Here is a 21,485-nt window from a genome sequence, read left to right on the forward strand (position 1 = left end):
ACATTCATTATCATACCAGCTGGGTTTCATTTGGTTTATTGGACTGCGAGGGCGACTAGCTTTTTTTTGAAGCTTTTCCAAAGCAAAAGATAGCTTAGAATATTCTGACAAGATCACTGCACTAGAGTTCGAATTTATTATTTGTTCTCTAGAGTTTAGGGCCGTTGGAGAAAATAAAAATTTCTCAAACTTGGAGCTGGTCCTATCGGACCACTGCACTCTCTTATAATAAACGTTTCCCGGTGTTGAATTTTCGTATAAAAATTTCGTGGAAGAATTACGGACCCCCATAACAGAGATATTTAGTATTAAGGGGAGATGGTCACTTTCTAACCTATCACCAACTGAAAAAGTGGTGATATTTGAGATTAGAGAAGGAGATAGCAGCACGTAATCTACCATACTGCTGCCCCGCCCAGAAATATATGTGAACTCTGCAGATGAATCAACCTCTTTATGCCCATTGATAATTACTAAGTTTAATCGAGCCACTAATTGGATCAAACAAATCCCCAGCAATTCATGTTGAATGATTAGGCTCACATTTATAACCTAATCCAGGATTCAACCAACATGGTGGCCTCTGGATGTTGCTGGACCTTAGCTCTCATCATCCCTGATGCTGAGATGAACTCCATCTGGTTAGGGCTGATGAGAGTTATAGTTCAACAACATCTGGAGGGCATGACATAGCCAACTGCTGACCTTACCTGTCCCCTAGAATTAAAATGGATAAGATTATCAGTTGCATTAGCAACAACAAAAATGCACAGAAAGCATTCTGTGGAATCAGGAACATAATTAATTAAAACAAATGCTTGTTTGAGTTTGAACTTTGCTGGAGTGAAGCTAAGATTTGTTGCTCCTGCAAACAAATGTTTAAAACACAATACAGGTTTATGTATACATTGCAAACTATGCTATTATCTCAGTTTTTGAGGCAGATGGTTTCAGATAAATGTGCAAAGGAGATTTCTGCAGTAAGTCAAACTTTTAAGAGAAATCCAAAATCCACAATGGGGAATACCTTTATTAGGGCCAACCAGAATCTCACAACAAAGGTATTGCTCAACTATGAATTTTGGAGTTTTTTTTTCTCTTATGGACCAACATGGCTACTTTTGCTTTTTTGTGTTTAAGAGAAATGGAAAAGGGGGTAGTCTCAGATATGCCGTGCTCAACTATATTAATGACACACACTTATAAACTATAGTTGAACAACAGTATTTGTTCTAATCCCATTTACTAGGGAGCAAGCCCCATTGAATTCAATAGGGCTTACTCTGAGTAGACATGGTTACAATTGTGCTGACAAGCACTAATTCTTGGTGACAGAGACCCTATAGTGAGCAGCAATAATGGTCAAATTTGGACAGCAATCAAAAGTCGCTGGTCGTTCAACAGATCTGATGCAAAGGCACCACAGACCCATGTCTTTCGCAGCCGGATGGAATGAGACTGCTGTTACTTCCGCCCCTCTCTTCCATTACATCTCGCCTTAGTACAGACCTCGAGAAGGGACTTTTTTTTTAACCTGAAATTGAATATTTGAGGAGGAGGGGCTTGAGTTCGAGAAGAGCATTCATTGGGTGCTCGCTGGCCAGTTGCATTCGGAGGATGCGAACCAATGGAAAGCGAAGAGGCGCGGCAGGGGCATGCTTCTCCCTTGCCAACTCGCAAGGAAAGGAGGCGTGGCCTCCCGCCGCGGGAGAGAGCGCGAGCCTTCAACGGTCGCCGCCCGAGCGAGTGGGCGTGGCAACAGTAGAAGAGGAGGAGCATGGCGAGCCTTCTTTTTTTTCCATCTCGTGTAACGGTCGCCGGGCATGCGCAGTGAGCGGCGGGAGGGTTGGGACTCAGTTGTCCCAGAGAAGGCTGAGGAGATTTAATCGTCTCTTCGCTTATCCGAATTGTGAATTGTTGTGCTGTACCTCAGCATCCCCCTCAAGCGGAGGGATATTTGCCTGCGGACCCTTCGTATGTATTCTAGAGGTAGTAAGTAGTAGTAATAATAATAATAAGTCCTTGTGGGTTCTATCCTGACCCCCTTTAATTCCCCGCCCAACAACCCTCCTTCCTTTCTCTGGAACGAATTCTTTGGTGTGTTACAACCACAGTTTGTCCCAGATAGGGTGGTGGAAATGGGTCTCGGTCTCTGCCCTCAGGTAGGCGCTGCTTAGGTTGAAGGAAAGTCTTGGGGGGGGTACGACACCTCTTCCCCGTAGCTTTTGCTGGATCCCTTGTGGTTATTTGGAACAAAGATGCTCTTTGTATGCACGTGATGTGAATTGAGAAGATTCTCTCTAAATCCTGCGCTGGAAAAGTAAAGCCAGGTTGCAGTCTCAAGCATGCTTTAAACTGTTCTTTTTTATTCAGAAGTGTAATACCTGGGGGAAAGCTCCCCTCCCCCCATGAAATTCACTTTGCTTTTTCTATGCCTCCCTTGAGATATACAGGTATGTATTTCTGATGCCATTGCTGAGCATAGTGGAGATTCCTCAAGATGCAGTCCTAAGCATGTGTACTTCTGAGGTGAGTGCAGTGGGACTTACTTCCAGGTAAGTAAGTCTGTTGGACTGCAGCCTCAGTGCATACTAGAAGCCACCGATCTAGTGGTTGCAGTTGGGTGATACCTTAACATAAGGGTGTAAGAAGAGTCTGCTGGATCAGGCAAATGGCCCATCTAGTTTAGCATCCTGCTCTCAACAGCAGCCAACCAGGTGCCTAGAGAATGCCTGCACGCAGGACCTCAGCCATTGGGACCAACTGAAATAGCACAGAAATGTGGCAGGCTTTGGAGTTCTAGAGAGCTCTTCATCAGGCAAGAAGTTACACAAGGTAGAGGGTTGCTGGATGAGGAAAAATAATAATAAAAAGTAGGCAAACTGCCCTGGATGTTAACCATGAGATTTGCTTACAGTTTGGGTCTAAAATGGAAATGGGAAGCTAAGACTCTCACAGATGCTGAGATGTCGGATTACACACTTGGGCCTGAGAAGAAAAAAGGCTGCTATCCTAATTCTTGGAGAAAACAAAGCCCAGTCTGCAAACCTATTTTCTCCTACACCTTAAATGAAACCAGAGGTTCTAGGTCAGGCCGAGAGCAGAAATAAAAAGAAACATGGCAATCTTTATTTTGGCAAAGCCAGAAGTTAATTTTGGCAGATGCATAATATGAAAGAGGCAATTTAAGAATCTACAAGATTCTTATTTTCTAAACACACACACACATGCTAGTTATGTATATTGCATACACATCTTAATGTGGCTACTCATGCTTATAATGTTGTAATGTTAAAACATGTATCTGAATGAGCCAAAGGTGGTGATGCTATGCACACATTTGGGATTAGGTCCCATTAAATTTAACAGGCCTTCAAATAAACATGCATAGGATTGGGAATGTAAAGGTGTTTTTGAGCTTCCTATGTTGGAACAGGATAGAAGTATGATTAATGTGTTTTTTAAATGTGTATATAAAACATATATTGACAGGATATGGATGTATTTTCCACACTTCATATATAGTACAAATCACATGAAAGAAGCTCAAAGGCACTTTTCCAGATTTGCATGAAAATGCCCCACAGAAAGCTGTTGTGCTCTTGTCACAAGTGACTGTTTCACAAGTGACTGTGTTTGGGAAGGAATGTGAAAGCCAAAGGGACTAGATGTGTATTCTACCCACTGAAGGTCTTGCACATGCATTACATGATTAACAAATAGCCGGTTTGAGTCTTACATGTATGAGAAGCTTTCAGTTCTTGATCAGTTTGAACATATGACCATGGAACCTGGCGTACAAGTTTTTGTGGACTTATTTAAACACATCTGCTTTTTCATTATTTGTGGCCTAAAAGAAACAAATGAACTTTTACAAACCTTCCCTGCACAATCACTTTGTGGTTGTTCATACATGCCATGGGAGTCTAGGTGAGTGAATGGATATTTGTAAGCAAGCCTCGACTAACAAGTGATAAGGGTGAATGTTTCCTCTTGTGTGGCATTGGTCAGTTGGCTCCATAGGTAATTACTACAGATTCATTTGCATGGAATAGGCTTGTCAAGTTCACAGCTCTAGGCTGTACTGTCTTGCCAGCCATGTCATGTCTCTGGTTTAGATATCTGATTTTAAATAACCTGTTCTTTGTGGCTTGCCTGAGGTTGTCAAAAGTATGTGTTGTGTGTGGGAGGAATAATCTGATATCTGGTAGGCTGTAATGCATGTCAGGCAGGCTTGATCTGAACTAAAAGGAATTCGTTATGTATGTGGTAGCTTCTTCATCATACAAGAATTAAATCTGATTTAAACCCTTTCTCTCTTTCTAGTGTATTACTATTGAAAAATGCTTTTCTAGGGCCTGCCAGACACATCATCATTCCTGTGGTTGTATACTTTGTACATGTACGGCTGTAATATCTTTATACCATGTTTGTTCTGTGCACCAATTATAAGTGCAGTTTCCAGTGTGATGGGCAGCAGAGCAAATGGGTGGAGGCTCAACACATAACTTTAAATTGGGCTTGATGTGCCAGCACCAATACTGAAATCATGCTGTGTCCACATTCTGGATGTATTCTGCTGATTGTGTGATTAACAGGAAGTCCTGGTTCATGTTAACCATGGTTAAGGTGTAAACTGTAGAGAGGAGAGTGAACATATGCCCCAGAAGTTTGTCTTTGGTTAGGAATTCTTACAGACATTGTAAAGCTTAACAACGTAACTTTTCTCCCCTTTAGAATCCAGTACAGACCAGAAGAGTGCTTCGCAAGATAGTCTTGTAAATTCCGTATCTGCCTAAAATTCCAAATAGGTACTCTGATCATAGTTGAAGGATGGCTGCCTATGGGGACACTCTGATTGAGACCTCCTCCTTGAACAGTACTGATGGTAAGTTTTCATTTTTAAGTTGCTTAATTTCTATACGGAGCCTTTGTATTCCAGGTTACTGTTCCTTCTCTGTATCACTGCCCACTTTTTCAGATAGGACAGTGGAAGTGCTGAATTCGTGTTTAGGATAGGTAATGGACTGGACAAGAACCAATGTACTGAAGCACAAACCTGACAAGTTGCAGATGATGTTGATGGATGGATATTGTGATTAGATGTATGGTATTTGCTCTCTTCTGGATGGAGCTGCACTGTCCTGTAAAGATCAGGTTTGCAATCTGGGAGTGCTCTCCTAATTGATCCAGCACTATTTCTGTAAGCCTTAGTGGCTTCTGTGACACATAGCATCTTTTGCTAGCTTCAGCTAGTGCATCAGCTATGGCCCTCTTTTTCACAGGGGTAGTCTTGCCACATGTGCAGTAGCCTGCACATAAGACTACTGCAGTGTGTTATATGTGGAGCTGCCTCTGAAGACTTCACAATCTCTTCAGATTGCTGCCTTGAATTGGCTGCAGGAATCAGATGTTGCCATTCTTGAAACTACTGGGTAATAGCCTGCTGTCTGAACATAACAAAAGTTCTGCCTACTGCCTGTAAGGCCCTAAATATGTAGGGTCTGAATCCTTGAAGGATTGCTTTCTTCTGCATATGAGTATTAATGTTAATTTTCAGAGGGCTTTATCTGAGTACTCCCACTTTCAGAGGCTAGGTAGTGTCTGGAGTGCCTTTCCTAGAAAATTCTCTTGGGACCTTTTTTCCCCTTGTCAGGTGTTCTGTAGTGCCCATGACTTCCAGTATATAAAGTGGCTGATATTAATTGCTGTTTTTCCCCTTCCCCTGACTTTATCAAGTTTTTGTTTCTGATATTATTATTATTGTTCATTTTAATAGTTTGTGTTTTGCTGCTCTGAGTTTATTAGCTAAAGAATGGCATACAAATTTTGAAAATAAATACGTAGATATCCACAGTGTCTTTGATTATCTGATAAATTTATTAGTAGTTTCAAATATCTCCCTTTTTCTGAGACTTCAGCCAAGAAAGAAGTCAACTTCCTGCTGCAAGTGGTCTTTGAAGTGTCTTTGAACTGAAATGGTTTCCATTCTAGAGAACTTCTAAGATCACAGCTGGTTGCAGAGCTAATTGCTTTGGGGACTTTCTGGATGTAGAAAAATGAGGTGACCTCTGAGCATGGTAAAGAAACTAGATGTGCTCTTTGTAACCTCTCAGCAGTGGATTGCTTTGCATATAACACTTTTCCTACACAGATATACACTATTATGGGATGTAGGGGAGGCATGTGCTTATGCACCCTGTGTTGTGGTCATGAAAATCTATTTTGCTGTGTTTGTGTATGGAAAGTCAGCAATTTGTTGCTATCCTGCTACCAACTGCTGGCTCTTCAATAGGTGTGCACACAACACAATATTCTTGCATAATTGTCACGTGGCAATCTACATGGGCTGTCTTTTCTTGCACTGTATGGCGCTGCCCCCTTGGTTTAGAGAAAGGCAGACTACACTTCAAGGACATTTCAGAGTGTCCAGCTGCAACTGGTCCCTAAAGCTTTGAGACACTCAGACCCTGGGTAAGGGAGCAAGCAGTCACTTCATCACTTGGCTCCAAGTCCTAACTTGCTGGCACTATCTGAAGACTTGTCAGCCAGTGTCCTGGTAAGGAGAGTGAGCACTTGTTCATGGATGCCTTGGGGGGGAAGCAGTTCAGGTGGGAGAAAGGGGGTGATGTGCTCCATCTTTTCCTAGATACAGTGTGTGCCCTGCGATCCACACTTGTAGCTCTTCCCTACTCTACTTCCCCCATTCTGTCTCTGCTTCTCGTTCAGGACATCTTGTGGAGGTGCTGGATGGTCTGCATCTGTGCACTGCCTCACAACACCAGTTAACCCTCTTGTAGGGCACATGTCATGTCTGAAGTCGCCCATACAAGGTGAGAGGCCTAGCTGAGATGTGAATTTTTCTATGCAGGTGTTCTCCAGGCATGCCCAGGTATCTCTGCGTTAAGAGATGGGATGTATGTTTTTAGTTTTAGAGGGTGTCTTAAAGAGCTTTTTCCCAGCACCTCTGCTAATAAATGCTAGGAATCAAATATGGGATCTCATACATGCAAAGCCACACTCTAGTCTATCATTGATGGAACTTTACCACGTATCCTGTTACCTAGTGTCAGAAATGTGGTTAGCAGACAGCCTTCATGTCTTCATGTGATTGGCTTAATAAATGGTAAACAACACTATGTTGCCCTCTTGTCTTTGAGATGTGTCCAGCTCTTGCATAATCAAACTGCAGTTCTTGAAAATGTTAACAGCTGACCAGTTCTTTTGACATATTTACTGCATATTGGCAGCTTGTCTGCAGATATTTAAACATGCATGGTGTAGTGTCATTCCTGTGATAATCAAACTGGGACCCTGCATTCCTCCTCATGTCAGCATTTGGATTTTGCAAACGTTACAATGTGAGATCATGGTCATGAAACAGGAAAGAAGCTTTATGTCAGAGAGGCAGACTTTTAAACTCTTTTTTACTGACTTTGTGTTGCACATAAATCTGAAATTCATGCAGTGGTACCTAAGAATATGGAGAGGAATAATATTCTTAGGCAGTAAGGTGCCTTGCTGCTTGGCTGAGCTGCTGTTGTTTTTCCTGTATTGAAACCTGAGAGTTACTAAGAATAACTTCACACGTCCATCGAGTCAGATCTGGTACTTCTGCGTCAGTATTTTCAGCATTCATACAGCCTTATTACATACAGCTGTTGGGAAGAACTGAAGTTTATTTTTTGGGGAGGTTAGTGCCAAACAGGCAACAATTGCTTCAGTTTTCTAGGAGGTGTTCCAGTCTTCTGCTGCTTTGGGGTAGCCGCCAACTTCTCTTGACATATCAGGCAACAAATGGGAGTTGCAGTGCTGTGAGTTGGGAATGTAATCGAGAGCTCAGTTCCTAGTTCCTGAGTAAGTTTTAGCATTTTCTAAGGCCAACTTCAAGATGTTTATGAGAGCTAGAAAGCCCTACTTCTGTTAAAATATCATTTGATCAAATGGAAGTTGGTCTGGTTGCATATCTGAATTTGAATTGTGATCAGATGCTGATGCCTTGTAAGCTAGGAGAGATAGCTGTCGTTTATAGGAACATGACCTTTTTCCTTTTTACCATGTAGTGTGGTAGCTCCACTACACTGCATGTGGTGCCTAGCTGTTGAGCATACAGAAAAGCCATGAGAGAGCTCCACTTCAGCTGCTCTGTAATATTTTGGGTCTAATTTACCAGTCACTTTTCTTTTCTCAGCGTTCTGCAATTCCAATGACGGTTCTTCATTTCAGCCCATCAAAACCCAAGTGGCTATTCCTACAGCTCACGTCATGCCTTCCATGCTGGATAGGTCTTGCACAGTGGATGAATCAAGCACACCTCGGACCACCCTGGCTTCCTCCTTGCCGGTCTCTTCAAGTGACGCAGCAGGGCTGAGGTCCAACCATGACCCTGATCCTCTGAGGCACACCCAGGTGTTTGACAGGAACCCTCTTCATCTGTATCGGACTTCAGTGGAAAATGATTGTGATCAATTCTTGTTCCCTGCTTCTGATCAAGCAAGTGTGGAATGTGCTCAGAAACCCATTAGGCTTGCTGCTGAACTCACATTTAACCAGTCAGCATTTATAGATAAGCAGTCTACTGGTCCTTGGTCCCAGCTCCAAATGTGTAATTCAGATACTACCAGTGGTGGCCTAGAAAAAGACCCATGCAAAGTACTGCTAGATGTTAAACCAACAGCAGAAGCAAAGAGAGTCTGTGAAAAGCAGGTACCTTTGGGGCTTAATCCTGCTACAACGTATTCCAGCCCAACAGCTGCTCAGTCTCAGAGGTGGAAGCAGGAACCTTGCACACGACATCAGCATGAGAATTGTGCACTCGGTGCCTGGCATCAGCACTTGGACCGTGTTCGGTTACAACTGGAGCAGATGCAGGTAGAAGATCCTTTTGAAACAGTCTGTTTTAGCTTGAGAGAGTGTGGGGACATAGGTAGGAGTTCAAAGTAGAATAAAACTTTTAGCCATTATTCACAGGTGCATATTAACTGGGTATTCCATTTCTATTTATCTGAAATATATACACATACAGCTACTGCTGTCTATTTAAGTGGTCCCTCTAAATTGTGTTCTCCTCCAATCCCTAGAGCAGTGGCTGGATAGAAATGAAAAGAAACATGCAGCTGTTGGTGACTAATGCTGTTGTATGGATTTGTCTGATGAAAGAGTACAACATAATATGCTGCCTTGACTAATGATTAGTGAGGAGGAATTAATCATCATTAGTATTGTCTGTGTGGTGCTTTAGTTTGCAGGGAGAGATGGCACTCTGTAGGCTTTCAAGGAGTAGAGTGGACTGCCCTGGAGTTTGTTTGGTAAGGGCCTGTGATTGTGGTATCTAGTTTATAAAGAGTTCAGGAATTTCTCCAAAGTGCATATTCATGCCTTGTTTTTTCTAAATACTGCTGCTTTATGTCATTAGTTCCCTTTGACTTATGTGTATGGAAAAAATTGCTGACAAGTAATCACAGTTAGCAAAATGACTGATTGATTTTGCCTTTTCAGTTTGTTTGAAAACTGTCATAAAATCCACAACCTTGTAGTTAGATGAAACCATTTTTGTTTAATGACTTAAAGCAGATGTTTTCCTGTGATCTAAGATTATTCAGTGCAGTCTTTACGGAGCTATTTTTTTCATAATGTTTGGATGTGGGTCTGAAATAGCTGTGTATGCGATGAGGCTTCTGTGTATTGGTATACAGAAGAGAATGCAGAATATCCTCCAATGTTAAAGTTGGGACTGAGAGCTGACCCTCATGTCTTGTTTCTGTCTGAATCTCATGATTTCAGCTGCAAAATAAAGCTACTTGCTACCACCCCATGATGAGCAATGTTTCACTGCACACTCTTGATCCAGCCCAGTGGGTCAGTATTGTGAATTCAAATGAGAACCTGCTCAGGGAGAAAGAAATCCTCATTGACAGGTAGGAAATGGAATACAGAAATAATGTTGTAGCAACTAACAAGCCTGAGACTGTGGCCCAATTAACACATGATGCTAAGCCAGACCATGGCATATCGTGAACGAGCATACATGAGGGTTCCTGCAGCGAAGATGGTTGCAGCAGCATTCTCTCCCTGTCCTACTGCTGCTATGCTACTAGAGCTAAGGCAGGGTTTGCCTTAATGTTACATGTTGTAAATCAGTATACAAATATTTTTATAAATATCTGAGCCTGGGGTCATTGTTTGGCTCACTCCAGACAAACCATGATTGGGAAACCAAGTTACAGTCAGTGAAACCACAAGTCTGGGCTTGTATGTAATGCTAAGCCAAACCATAGCTTACCCCCAAGTAGCAAGGGAGGAGCTGCCCTGCTGTGATCTTGAGAAGTTTGGGAACCCACACATTGACACACAGCCATAGTTTAGCTTAGTGTTATATGTGAACTGGTTCTGTATTTCATACTAGAAGAAATGCTAAAGTTGCAATCCTAAATACAAGGCAGCGTGGCTCATTGAACACAGGCTTACTTCTGAGTAAACACAGAGAAGGTTGTTGTGCAAGTTTTGTTCTAAGAACTTACTGAAATAGTTCCCTGATGACATTACCCAGTTAAGTGAACAAAATTTTTATAGGTAAATACTCAGGAGTATTTGTGTCTGTGCCTGCAATGCCAAAGATATAGAATTTTGGGGGAAAGCAACCTTTCTTTTTGAGAAGCTCCCCTTTCTCTACCATTGATAAAAGTCAAAAAGAGCTTAAATGGGTTTGTATGGCTTCTTCTAGTTGCACTGAGACTTAGGACTTCTTGGCTTGTCTGTTAACTGGGCTAGTGAAGCTTTTGATACAGTGGTGGTTTATCTCCAGTGCACTTAATTGAATGTTATTTGTCAAATTGAGGGATGACAGAGGATAGCCACTTTCTCAGTTAGCTTGTCCCCTTCCTTTATTCTCCCCACCACCACCTTTTATTCCTGTCATTAGGTTATGAACAGGCATCAGTAAACACAATTTAGAACATAGTATAGAGTCCATTTGGCTGAAGCAAACATTCTATCTTCGGAACACCTGACTTTGCAAATGTTAATGTATGTGTTGGGGTTATTCTTCTTTGAAGGCAGAGGCAGCACATTTCCCAGCTGGAGCAGAAAGTACGAGAAAGTGAACTGCAAGTCCACAGTGCCCTCTTGAGCCATCCTGCTGCTTATGGAGACCTGTACTTGCTCAGAATGCAGGTAGGCTCCAGACATCATGGTTGATGTGGCCTGAAGATTTCGTTTCCTTAGCTTTTCTGAAGGAAGATCCATATGAACGATGTTGGAGTGGAGGAGGTTGTTTGGGCAGTGTCATACTATTCTTTTGCCATTTCAGTGTCTTTTGCAACTCTGAATCTGACAGTGTTCAGTATACCATTGATCTGCAGCAACCAAACCAAATTCTATCCCCCTCACTTAAAACAATTGGCTCCTTATCAGGGGATACAATTTTTAGTGTGGGTTTTGGGAAATGCTTGGGAGCTATTGTGATCTTCAGTAGCTGTCTTTTGCAGGAGTTGCAGCGGGAGAACATATTCTTACGGGCCCAGTTTACTGAAAAAACAGAATCGCTCAGTAAAGAAAAGATTGAATTGGAGAGGAAACTGGCTGCTTCAGAAGCAAGTGTAAAACAGATCCAAGAGTCCCACAAGGAGACTGTACAGAAGCATACAGTGGAGCTGAAGAAACAAGATGAAAGGGTTGGTTTTCTGTATTAATGCAAGAGGAATCGCCTGGTTTCTGCTAAAGATCCTTGGTTAGGAAAGGAAACTGTCCTTTCTCTCCCCACTCTGCCCCTCTCACACACTGTATATGTACAGTAATTTGCTTCTGTTTAGTTAACACTGCAGGGAGTAAGGAGAAGCCTATCACAAAGAGCTGAAAAACCAATGTCAGCATATGGAATCGTTTCCCTACCTACATTTTGGGATTGAGTCAAGAGTACAGCTGCTGCTTGCATGTGATTTTATATTGAAGGATTGAACCAGGAGCAGAGAAAAACTAGTTCTTGGCTATTCTAGCATCTAAACTTTACACTTATTATTTTACATCATATAGCATTGCTGTAGGAAATTGTGATCAGTGGGTTGTGTCCAATGCTATTCTTATTCAGAGAAGACCCATTGAATTTAATAGACATGACTAACTTAAATCCATTAATTTCAATGTGTCTATTCTGAGTAGAGCGTAGTTGGATACAACCCTCTGTGCTAAAGAGCAGTGATGTGATGCAGACCTTTCATAAGACCATTAGTAACAATGAATGGATGCCAATTACAAATAAAATATTAGAAATTGAAATTGGCAAGCTTCCCTAACTTTGTTTACTAAGTACAAGTAAAATAAACATGCCCTCTAGGGCATCAGAATCCCCCCCCAAACCCACATCACTGTTGCAGATTTTAAATAGGGAATTGGATTGGGCAGAAAGCTAAGAGCATCAAGATTTTTTCCAAATGTTTGCACTAATATTAGATTGGGTTTCTTTATCCAAATCCTTCAGTTTTTCGGTATAAACCTGAATCTCTACTCTGCATGTAAAATGTGTGCCATTCTTCATCAGCATGTCTCAAGGGGACTAATTTTTACTTGGCTAACACAGCTAATACCCTGGAGTCATGTTGCTGGTTTTGTGCAGCCTGGAGTGGGATTAATCTGCTCTGTATGATAGACTGTTCTGCCTTGAAGGAATGTATATGAATGAAATCTCTAATTTATTTATTTATTTATATCCCACCCTTCCTCCCAATGGGAGGGAGGGAGGGAGAGAGAGAGAGAGAGAGAGAGAGAATATATATATATATATAATGTTATATGTTGTTTGCTCTTTGTAGGTGAGAATAGTTTTGGGAATCTAAGTTAGATGCATGTATTTGCTTGATGGGTGAAAACATGAGAGCCCAAATATGTGCTTTTTCTTTGTGCAGGTAAAGGCAAGAGATAAACACATTGATCATCTGAAAAAGAAGTGCCAAAAAGAATTTGAGCAGAACCGTGAGAAACAGCAAAGAATTGAGACTCTGGAGCGTTATGTTGCTGACCTTCCAATGTTGGAAGATCATCGGAAGCTAAATCAACAGGTATAATGATATCTCTTGGATTCATCTGCACTTGAAGAGTAGGTGGCCAGGTCTTCGTGTATAGCTGTGAGTGTGAATCTGTTTTCAGACAGGGAAATATTCTGACCTAGGACTTCACATTTGCTTGGAGCTGTAAGAAGATGTAGTAAGAGTTGTCTTAGTGTGAAAGAAAATGGCTAATAAAGAATTCTGTTGGTTCTGAAGTGCTGTCTCTTCCCCCCCCCTTTCAAGTTAAAGGAATCTCAGCAGGCAGCTACGGCTTTCCAGAAAACGGTGACTACTCTCGAGAAGGAGCTTGGCGATGTTCGTGTCCGTTGTAGAGAGAAGGAGCTGCAGCTAGAAATGCAGAAACACAAAGAAATGGAGCTGCTTTCTACTGTGCGTAGGTAATGCTCCTGGGATCTAAAGGTGGAGAAGCAGAATGAAATGAGGAAATGAGGTGGTCCAGACAGCTTGTATCGTATAGTGCTTGTAGTGATGAAGCTTCCTATGAAAGATGTGTATCGGGCGGGGGGGAGTGACAACACATGTATCAAGTTGGGATAAGAAAAGTTGTTTGCAGGAGAGAGTAAACTCTTGGGACATTATGGAGGAAGGAAAAGCGATCTTGTTCAATTGTTTTAAAGGCCATCTGTGGCAGATACGCAGCATTCAGTTTTTTAATATCTGTAGAGTTGACTTGGGGAGAAAGTGTGACCTGGGGTGTTTAGAGAAGGGAAATATTGGCTTGGGACTTAATGTAGTGCTTGGGGGAGACAAATGGACAACAGACAGCCAAGGGAATGGAGATCACAGGAGCTGAGTGTATGGATATTAGCCAAATCTGCCCTTGGGTGCCTTGGTGGAAAGGCAGCACATAAACGTAGTAGATAAATAAATAAAATATTTGGCTATAAGCTGGAAGTGAGCTTGCATTTATTTTCTACTTCAGAAACTTTCAGCCATTAAAAATGTGTTGGGTTTGTTTTGCCTTTCAAATCATGGAAAAAGATGAGCATACTGGCTTAGGAACCAAAAGAACCTGACTTGACATTGGGGTTTGGGCTGCTTTTTATAGACTAGTAGCATGTGACAGTGGCAGATCCATTTTGTTTAACCTGCCCAGTTAGAGCAGAGGGGTGTGTGTTGTTTAACAGCAAAAGGGGTTTACTAAGTCATCAGAATTTTTCCCACCAATGCACTTGCTGGCAGATGGCCTTGTATTTGGAGAGGGGACAGTCCAGTCTGGTTGGAGCAGGCTTTGAGGCCTGACACTCTCCTGGGATCCAGTGAAGGCACAGTGAATGAATTCAGGAAACTTGCCATGCTGATTATGTCAGGCTATTGATTTCCTCCTATACTGGAAGGAGGGGTAAGGCAGAGCTAGCAGATACTTTGGCTTTCTGCTTTCTTTCACAGAGAAATGTAGCCTTATAGCTCCTTAATGCACACCTGATCATGACTGAATAATGTCATATAAAGGTGTCTCTCATAATTTAATCATGTATGCTTTGGGAGTAGAGTAGGATTTCTAATTTGTTGGTATGGGATCAGGGGATGGCTGCGGTTTAGATTTACTGTTGTGAAACCCATCTTCAAAAGGTGAACTTGTTGAGGTCATTCCATTTAGTGGTGGCATCCTGTTTCTTAAGTTTACAAGATAAAATGCAGCGTGGGAAGAATTCAGCAGCAGAAAACCATGACCAGGAGGTGGAGAGACAGAAACGAGAAAAGGATTCTCTGCAAAAAGAGCGTGATCTCCTCAGGAAGGTAACCTATTACAAGTGGAGAATTTGTGGGTATATTGTGGGTATGCTCTGCTAATTGGAGCATCTGTCCTGCTAGATCGATCTTACTTCAAGCATCCCACTATGTTGCTTCTTCATGGTCTCTGTGCAGTATGGGTTTTGCACCTGCTAGGGTAGACACCTCTTTTGGATGGACTGTGTTATGCTCAGTGATTAGCACCACCTGCCCTGCCTCTAGATAAGTTAGCTTGCTGTTCTGCCACTTATGGAAATGTATAGAGACCACAAAGGGGGAAAAACAAAACAGGTTGGATTGTGGTTCTCTGAGTGCTCATCTATGCACTTGCACAACCCACCCACAATCCCTGATCTCACTGGAGTTCTTCCTTGTATAGCCCTAAGAATAACAACAAATAATATAAATAAATTTATACGCCACCTTTCCTCCAAGGGCTGAAGTTGGCGTACAAACATTCTCCCTGTCTTGATTGTATCCTCACAACAACCCTGTAAGGTAGGTTAGGCTAAGTTTGTTAGGAACTGAGTAGAAAATTAGGAGCCATGCCCCTTGAGCATGCAGTGTTAGGACTGGGGGCAGGCTTCCCACCAAAGTTGTTATCACCTACCTCTAGAAAGCTCCAAAATGTGCTGTGTGCAGGCACTGATGTCTCTGTAAGAACCACAGTTTCAGATGAGCATCCTGTGGAGTACATGTGTGTTTAAATCATAAACATCACAAGCTTGGCAATCTAGTACTTCCTGCAAGTGTTGTGCATTAATGCTGCATGGCTGTGAACCGTTAAATTTCAGAGCAAAGAACTGAAGAATCCATAAGGAATGCTGATTGGTATTTTGGGGTAATCCAAAAAAATGTAATCTCTAGTTTCTGATATTTGATCATACGCAATAGTACAATGTTCATACATGCATTTATTCAAGCTATGAATTTTCAAGCTTTTTTGGCCAAGAGTACATCTGGAGGGTACTAATAAATGCATGGAATGTTTGAATAACTTTCTTCTTTTTCAGATTGTGGATAATCAGAAGAAGAAGTTGGATCAGTTATCTTCAGAAGTAAAGGTGAGAGATTCTTGTTGAAGGACTGGATATATTGTCATGTGTGTACGTCATCAACAGAATAATTGGAACCTATTTCGTTTTTGTTCCAGAATCTAGAGGATCAGATTGTTCAGGAGGACGACACAGCTCAAGCTCTCAAAGCAGAAGCAATGAGGCAGGAGAGTGCACTGCAGCAGCTGCGCATAGCTGTGAAAGAGGTAATCTTCCTTCTAAATGTTGGCATCTGTTAAAGAGATTAATTATCCATTATGCAGTAGGACCCTCAGTCCTAATTTCTTTTTTATTTTTTTGCATTGAACTTCCTGATTACCTAATGTGCATTTTACAACTCCATTTGTAGCCTTATTTGAAAACTTCTTCTCTCTGGTTCATAACAGAAATTGTGTTTGGCATTCTTGGTACTCCTGGGGCCATACCTGATCCTTGTATGCCAGGCTATGATTTGCTGTGCTTCTCTTGAGCATTGTTTTGTTATATGCCTTCAAGTCAATTCTGACTTATGGCAACCCTATAAATCCTCTTGTTGTTGTATTCGTAGTATCTGCTTCAAATTACTTGTCTGGTCTCCTTCATTGTGAGACAGAAACCATACTGTTACAAAGTGGAGATGCATTTGATGTGCTTGTGGCAATGCAGTGGGCTGACTACTTTGGCACAGCTCAGATGGCTGTGGTGAGCATGATGCCCACATCCTAATTTGTCCTTCTGCTCTGAGCAGATTCTGGTTTTCTTTTAAATTCCTAAAATGTATTAAGTGCTGAAAGGCTTCTGGATAAATAACAAATAATAAAAGATACCCAAGAGAACTGCAGAAACCTCTGCATCAGGCAGCCTTACAAGGGTTGATCTTTCTTTCAAAGAACAAATTAGAATCCCTGAAAGCTAAGGTAGGCAAGGACTAGCAAAGATGTGTCAGACTACAGCTCCTACCAGTCTACCATGGCTAACGGTTGGGGATTAGTTGTAGTCCAGAACATCTGGAGGGCACCACCTTGGCCACCCCTTGTACAGCATCCTTTTCTCTGGTGCCCTAAAGATGGCATCTGAGGATTATTAAGAGTATTCCAAGTGATCTTGTTCTCCCTCAATAGAAATTGGATTTGTCAATAGCTTTAGACCTGGCTATTCTTAAACATGTTATAATTTAACCCCAGAGTCATACTATATTATCTACATCTTGTTGAAGACAAAATTTTAGATGCTGTGGCGGAAATCTCTAAACTGAAACTTCCATACTGTCCGGCAAGCCATGCATAGACTGGTGTGACTCCTAAGAAATTACTATAGGCTTCTAACTTCCTGTGCTTTACCCATGTAATCTGCAGAAATAATCATCTGAACCTTTTTGTTCACCTTTTGTTACAAAAGCATAGAATTCAAGTAGCCCGGGATCTAATATTTCTCTTCTCTTCCCATCTCCCCAGTAATTTATTGTGGTTAGAATTGAGATCTCATTGACCTCTGATAAGGGCATTAGAAAGTGGGTGCTCCTTCCAGTCTGTAGATTCCCAAATGTTGATACAAAACTGATACTGTAGAACTGCAGCCTCACACTAGGTGGGGATAGAGATCTTCTTCAATGCTCCAGCTTCTTTTTTTTATCCTTTCAGCTGTCTGTTCAAAACCAGGAACTAATGGAAAAGAACCTGACTCTTCATGAGCAGCTCCGGCAGACAGAGCCGGGTCAGCTACTGTCTGATGAAACAGCCCACCTTACTCAAGACCTGCATAGAGAGCTAACTAGCTGCCTGCAGGACTTACAATCTGTCTATAGTGTTGTCACACAAAGGGCACAAGGAAAGGATCCCAACTTGTCCTTACTGTTAGGGATTTGCAGTAAGTAAAACAGTTTTGTTTTTTTCAGCAGCTAGTGGAAGATGAAGAGTCTTTCTCTGGGGCTCTGAAGACATAACTCCTCTGCTTTCTTAGCTGGCTATTCCAAATATTTGGGGATATTTGGAGATTTTAGAGTGTGCTGTGGGTACCGCCCCCTAGTTAATGCTCCCCCCCCCCTTCCCCAGGTCATGCTCCTCCCCGCAACAGAGAATGCACACACACAATCCTTGCTTTTTCTTGGAGACTAGGTAAAAGTTGGATCCAGTAGAATAACTGATTTGCATGATTTTACACAGGTCTCTAAAAAAATGCATAATCAAATTGAAGCTATGTTGGTAGAATGTACAGTAAAAATTCCATATCCAGTGCTTGCCCACACTACAAAAACACTGATACAAATCACAGATCCTCATGAATCTAAATGATTTTTGCATAGGATGATGGCAAAACCACCAACAAATGACAAAACACATCTATGAACACAGAGGTGATCTATGGTGGTTTAAGCTGTGGTCTGAAGGCACATAAGGCCAGCTCCCTGCTAAAGCTAAGTCGGGTCTGGTTGGGTCAGTACCTGGATGGGAGACCGCTTGGGAACCATATGTAAGGTGCCTTGGGTTTCTATCATGAAAACAAAGGCAGGATATAAATGTAATAAATAAATAAGGCGATATCTTGAAAAATTTGAAGATCCATGCCTTGGATCATAGAATAGTAGAGTTGGAAGGGGCCTACAAGGCCGTTGAGTCCAAGCCCCTGCTCAATGCAGGAATCCAGATCAAAGCATGTGGATCAAAGGATCTATGTTTTTCCACCATGGCAGTCCTGGAAAACACTGGATCCATGCTTTCTATGGTTCAGTCAATAGAGATAGATGTGATCTGTGAGGAACTGAGAAAATTAAGCAATTTCAAGAGGATCCACTTTACTGGAGTGTGTATACACACACACACACACACACATACATGTGTGCCCTCTTCCCCTCCTAACTCCTTCAGCACCCCACTTTCTCCCCATCTCCCAGATCGTTCCCCTTTTCCTCATACCCACTCGGATCATCACAGATGCTTGGGTGCTGATCTGAGCCTTGAAAAGCACATAGAGCTGAAAAAAGAAATGGAAAAGAGTGTTGCTCTTCCAACTTCCTCTACCCTTACCACCTCATGATAGAGGTGACAGTGAGTGTTTTGCAGGGGCATAGAGGATTCACAGGCACTTGGAGAAATCTTTAAGAATGTCATGGCACCCACAGGCACCATGTTGGCAACTCCAGAGTGAGCAGGTTGGTGGCAACCAGAGGAACTTGGAATCTTGTGCTGAGGATATCATGCAAATTGTTTTGCTCTCTAATTTATTCAGTTATGTTTGCTTCACTTCTATACTTGTACATTTGTCTTTTGCAGGAGTTAGAAATTATGTGATAGAAATCGCTAAACTCTTGACATTCAACACTTCTCAGTATGGTTTCTGAACTGTTTGGAGATCATGCCCAAATGTATTCCTAATAGTGAGAGTTAGAAATTTGCTTAAAAACAACAAGAAGTCTGTTTCTAACTCTAGCCTTAAATGGGATATTTGCGATCTTGGAAAACCTAACTTTATTTCATTGTAAAGTGGCTAAACTGTAACTTTGTTCTCTGATTTCACAGCTGTGCACTGCTCAGTTAAAGAAAAGGATGACTTACTGCAACCAGGAATGATAGCAAAGAAGTTGGAGGATGTTAAACATTTGCGCAAAGAGATTGAGGATTTGCGGACTGCTATTTCTGACAGATATGCACAGGATATGGGGGATAACTGTATCACGCAATGAAGGCAAAAGATGGGACTTGAGGACTAAGATTTCAGATCAACAAAAGCTGCTATAGGGTGTGGGATTTTCCAAAGCTCCTTTAAGATATTAATTCTATTGTGATGCCAAGTGGAGCATGTTTCCCACACTAAGGAATCAAAGTATTTCTTTTGCCAGGAAGGAACTTTGAGGGAAATCTATATAGCCTTCTGTTTGTGATTGCTTTATCAGTTAAGACTCCAGGCAAGCTACCAAATAGTTGGGCCTTCTGGGTACAGCACTTAATATAATTGCTATTCTAGGGCTAGTTCACACTGGTAGCTATGAGATTTCAGACTCACTGGAGTCTGCAATCTCATCGGGAAGCACGTGGGCCAAGTGGTACAGGGTTACAGGCAACAGCCATTTCTTGTGATTTTTGTAACAGCACATTTTCTAGATTCCACAAGCATGGGAATTGCTGTGACTGTACCTGTGTACTGCATAGTTCATGCAAGGAAATATTAGTACAGTTGTGGATATGTACCTGGCTGATAGGGACTCCATCAGCATGTATGTAGAAAAACCTTAATTGGCTTGGATAAAGATGTTCTGAAAGAAGTTTGAAAAATGAAGAAATACCTGTATTGGCAGTGCTCCATTACTGGGTAGTTTTGTCTAAAATTCTTCAGTATTCTGAATTGTTCTGGTTTAGAAAGGAACCAAAAGTAATCGTGAATACAATGTTGGAGTTCTAAAATGCGTTAATGCATTTACCCTCAAAAGCCTTCTAAGTACAGCGTCTTCCAAGAAGTCTAGTCTTAGAAGCCTATGCTTGTTCTTCAGGTGACTTGACTTTAGGTGGTGGAACCTGCCTCAGTAAAATGGACTTTGACAGTGCCCACATTAACAGGGGTTAAAATTTTCCCATGCAAGCACACCTTTTAAACTACATTTTTTATATGTCCTTTATGCAAATACTTCATGTTCTGGCATGTGGATTTTCACACTTAGTGCCTTTATTCCTTCTTGAAATAAACTGTCTGAGAAGGGATCAGCTGCATTCTCAAAGATGTGTGCCTTGTATTGCAGCACTTGGTTGATACCTCAGCTCCCCTACCCCTTCGAGTGGCTCATGGGACTCTTTCATCCATTACATGGCTCTGACTTGGACTAAAATATTGAATTCCATGAGATAGTAATGTAAAAAGAGTTCACTGGTCAGTCATTATGACTAAGCTGATCTATTTATCTTTTTTCTCAAGTTACAGAATGTAAGTGGGGGAAGTTTTATGAATGTCCCTTATGTTAAAAAAAACACACACCATACCTCCTGATCAGAATATTAACATATTGGCAAGAAAACTTAGGGACCTTTCTTTACCCAGATTTGGAACATTCCAATACGGGAGAATTTAATCATGCATGTACTTGCTCTAAGGTTCATGAAGACACATGCAATTACCAAATACGGCAAGCAGTTGGCTGCAAGCTTGACAAAGAGCATTTGTTGCCTGTATCACTCCGTCTTGCCACTTTTCTCTGGATAAAGTTGCAAAGCTACTTTTTAAAAAAAGAATGTCTCAACATGCAATTTTGTGAGTAACAGCCCACTGAAGTTCCTTGCTATGCATGTTTCCTTAAAGCACTTCCCACCTGAGCTAAAGTGGTGGGTTATGTATCTGAATCTATTTGAAGTGTATTGAATTAGTCATGAAGAACTCCTGAATAAATGAGTAATAAAGATGCATGAGAGAGAAAGCATTATGAAGTGAAAATGGAGAGCCTGATAACTCCTTTCAATATTAAAATGCAATGTGCTGGTCTTCCAGGCATCAGTATCTAAAACGGTACATGGTCATGAACTGAATCTGCAGAAAGGAACACATGATGGCCCTCAAAGGCTAAGATCTGTTTGCTTTTGAGAACAGACAACATAGAACTTGAACATTTTGCTAGTAGATTATTGTATCTGTAACTAAGTGGAATCATTTTAAGCCTGCTGAAAAGTGAATTTAA

The 21,485-nt window shown here is 41.6% G+C and overlaps 1 protein-coding gene across 6 annotated transcripts; it reads left to right on the forward strand.

The window, feature by feature from the left end:
- The first annotated feature begins 1,774 nt into the window (after positions 1-1,774).
- CEP85 (centrosomal protein 85) lies at positions 1,775-21,227 on the forward strand. Of its 6 annotated transcripts, none has more exons than XM_061597868.1 (13): positions 1,775-1,992; positions 4,738-4,888; positions 8,192-8,871; positions 9,784-9,917; positions 11,055-11,172; positions 11,487-11,672; positions 12,900-13,052; positions 13,284-13,438; positions 14,684-14,801; positions 15,809-15,859; positions 15,949-16,056; positions 17,470-17,695; positions 19,345-21,227. In XM_061597868.1, exons 2-13 carry the CDS (start codon positions 4,834-4,836, stop codon positions 19,506-19,508), a joined length of 2,148 nt encoding a protein of 715 aa, XP_061453852.1. In that variant the 5' UTR covers positions 1,775-1,992; positions 4,738-4,833; the 3' UTR covers positions 19,509-21,227. The 6 variants fall into 6 exon arrangements, with proteins under 6 accessions (XP_061453852.1, XP_061453849.1, XP_061453853.1 ...); XM_061597865.1 differs by having other exon boundaries at positions 1,775-1,989; XM_061597869.1 differs by having other exon boundaries at positions 1,775-1,989; positions 8,227-8,871.
- Positions 21,228-21,485: the final 258 nt, after the last annotated feature.

The sequence above is a fragment of the Rhineura floridana genome, chromosome 15, assembly GCF_030035675.1.
Source record: "Rhineura floridana isolate rRhiFlo1 chromosome 15, rRhiFlo1.hap2, whole genome shotgun sequence".
Taxonomy (NCBI): Eukaryota; Metazoa; Chordata; class Lepidosauria; order Squamata; family Rhineuridae; genus Rhineura; species Rhineura floridana.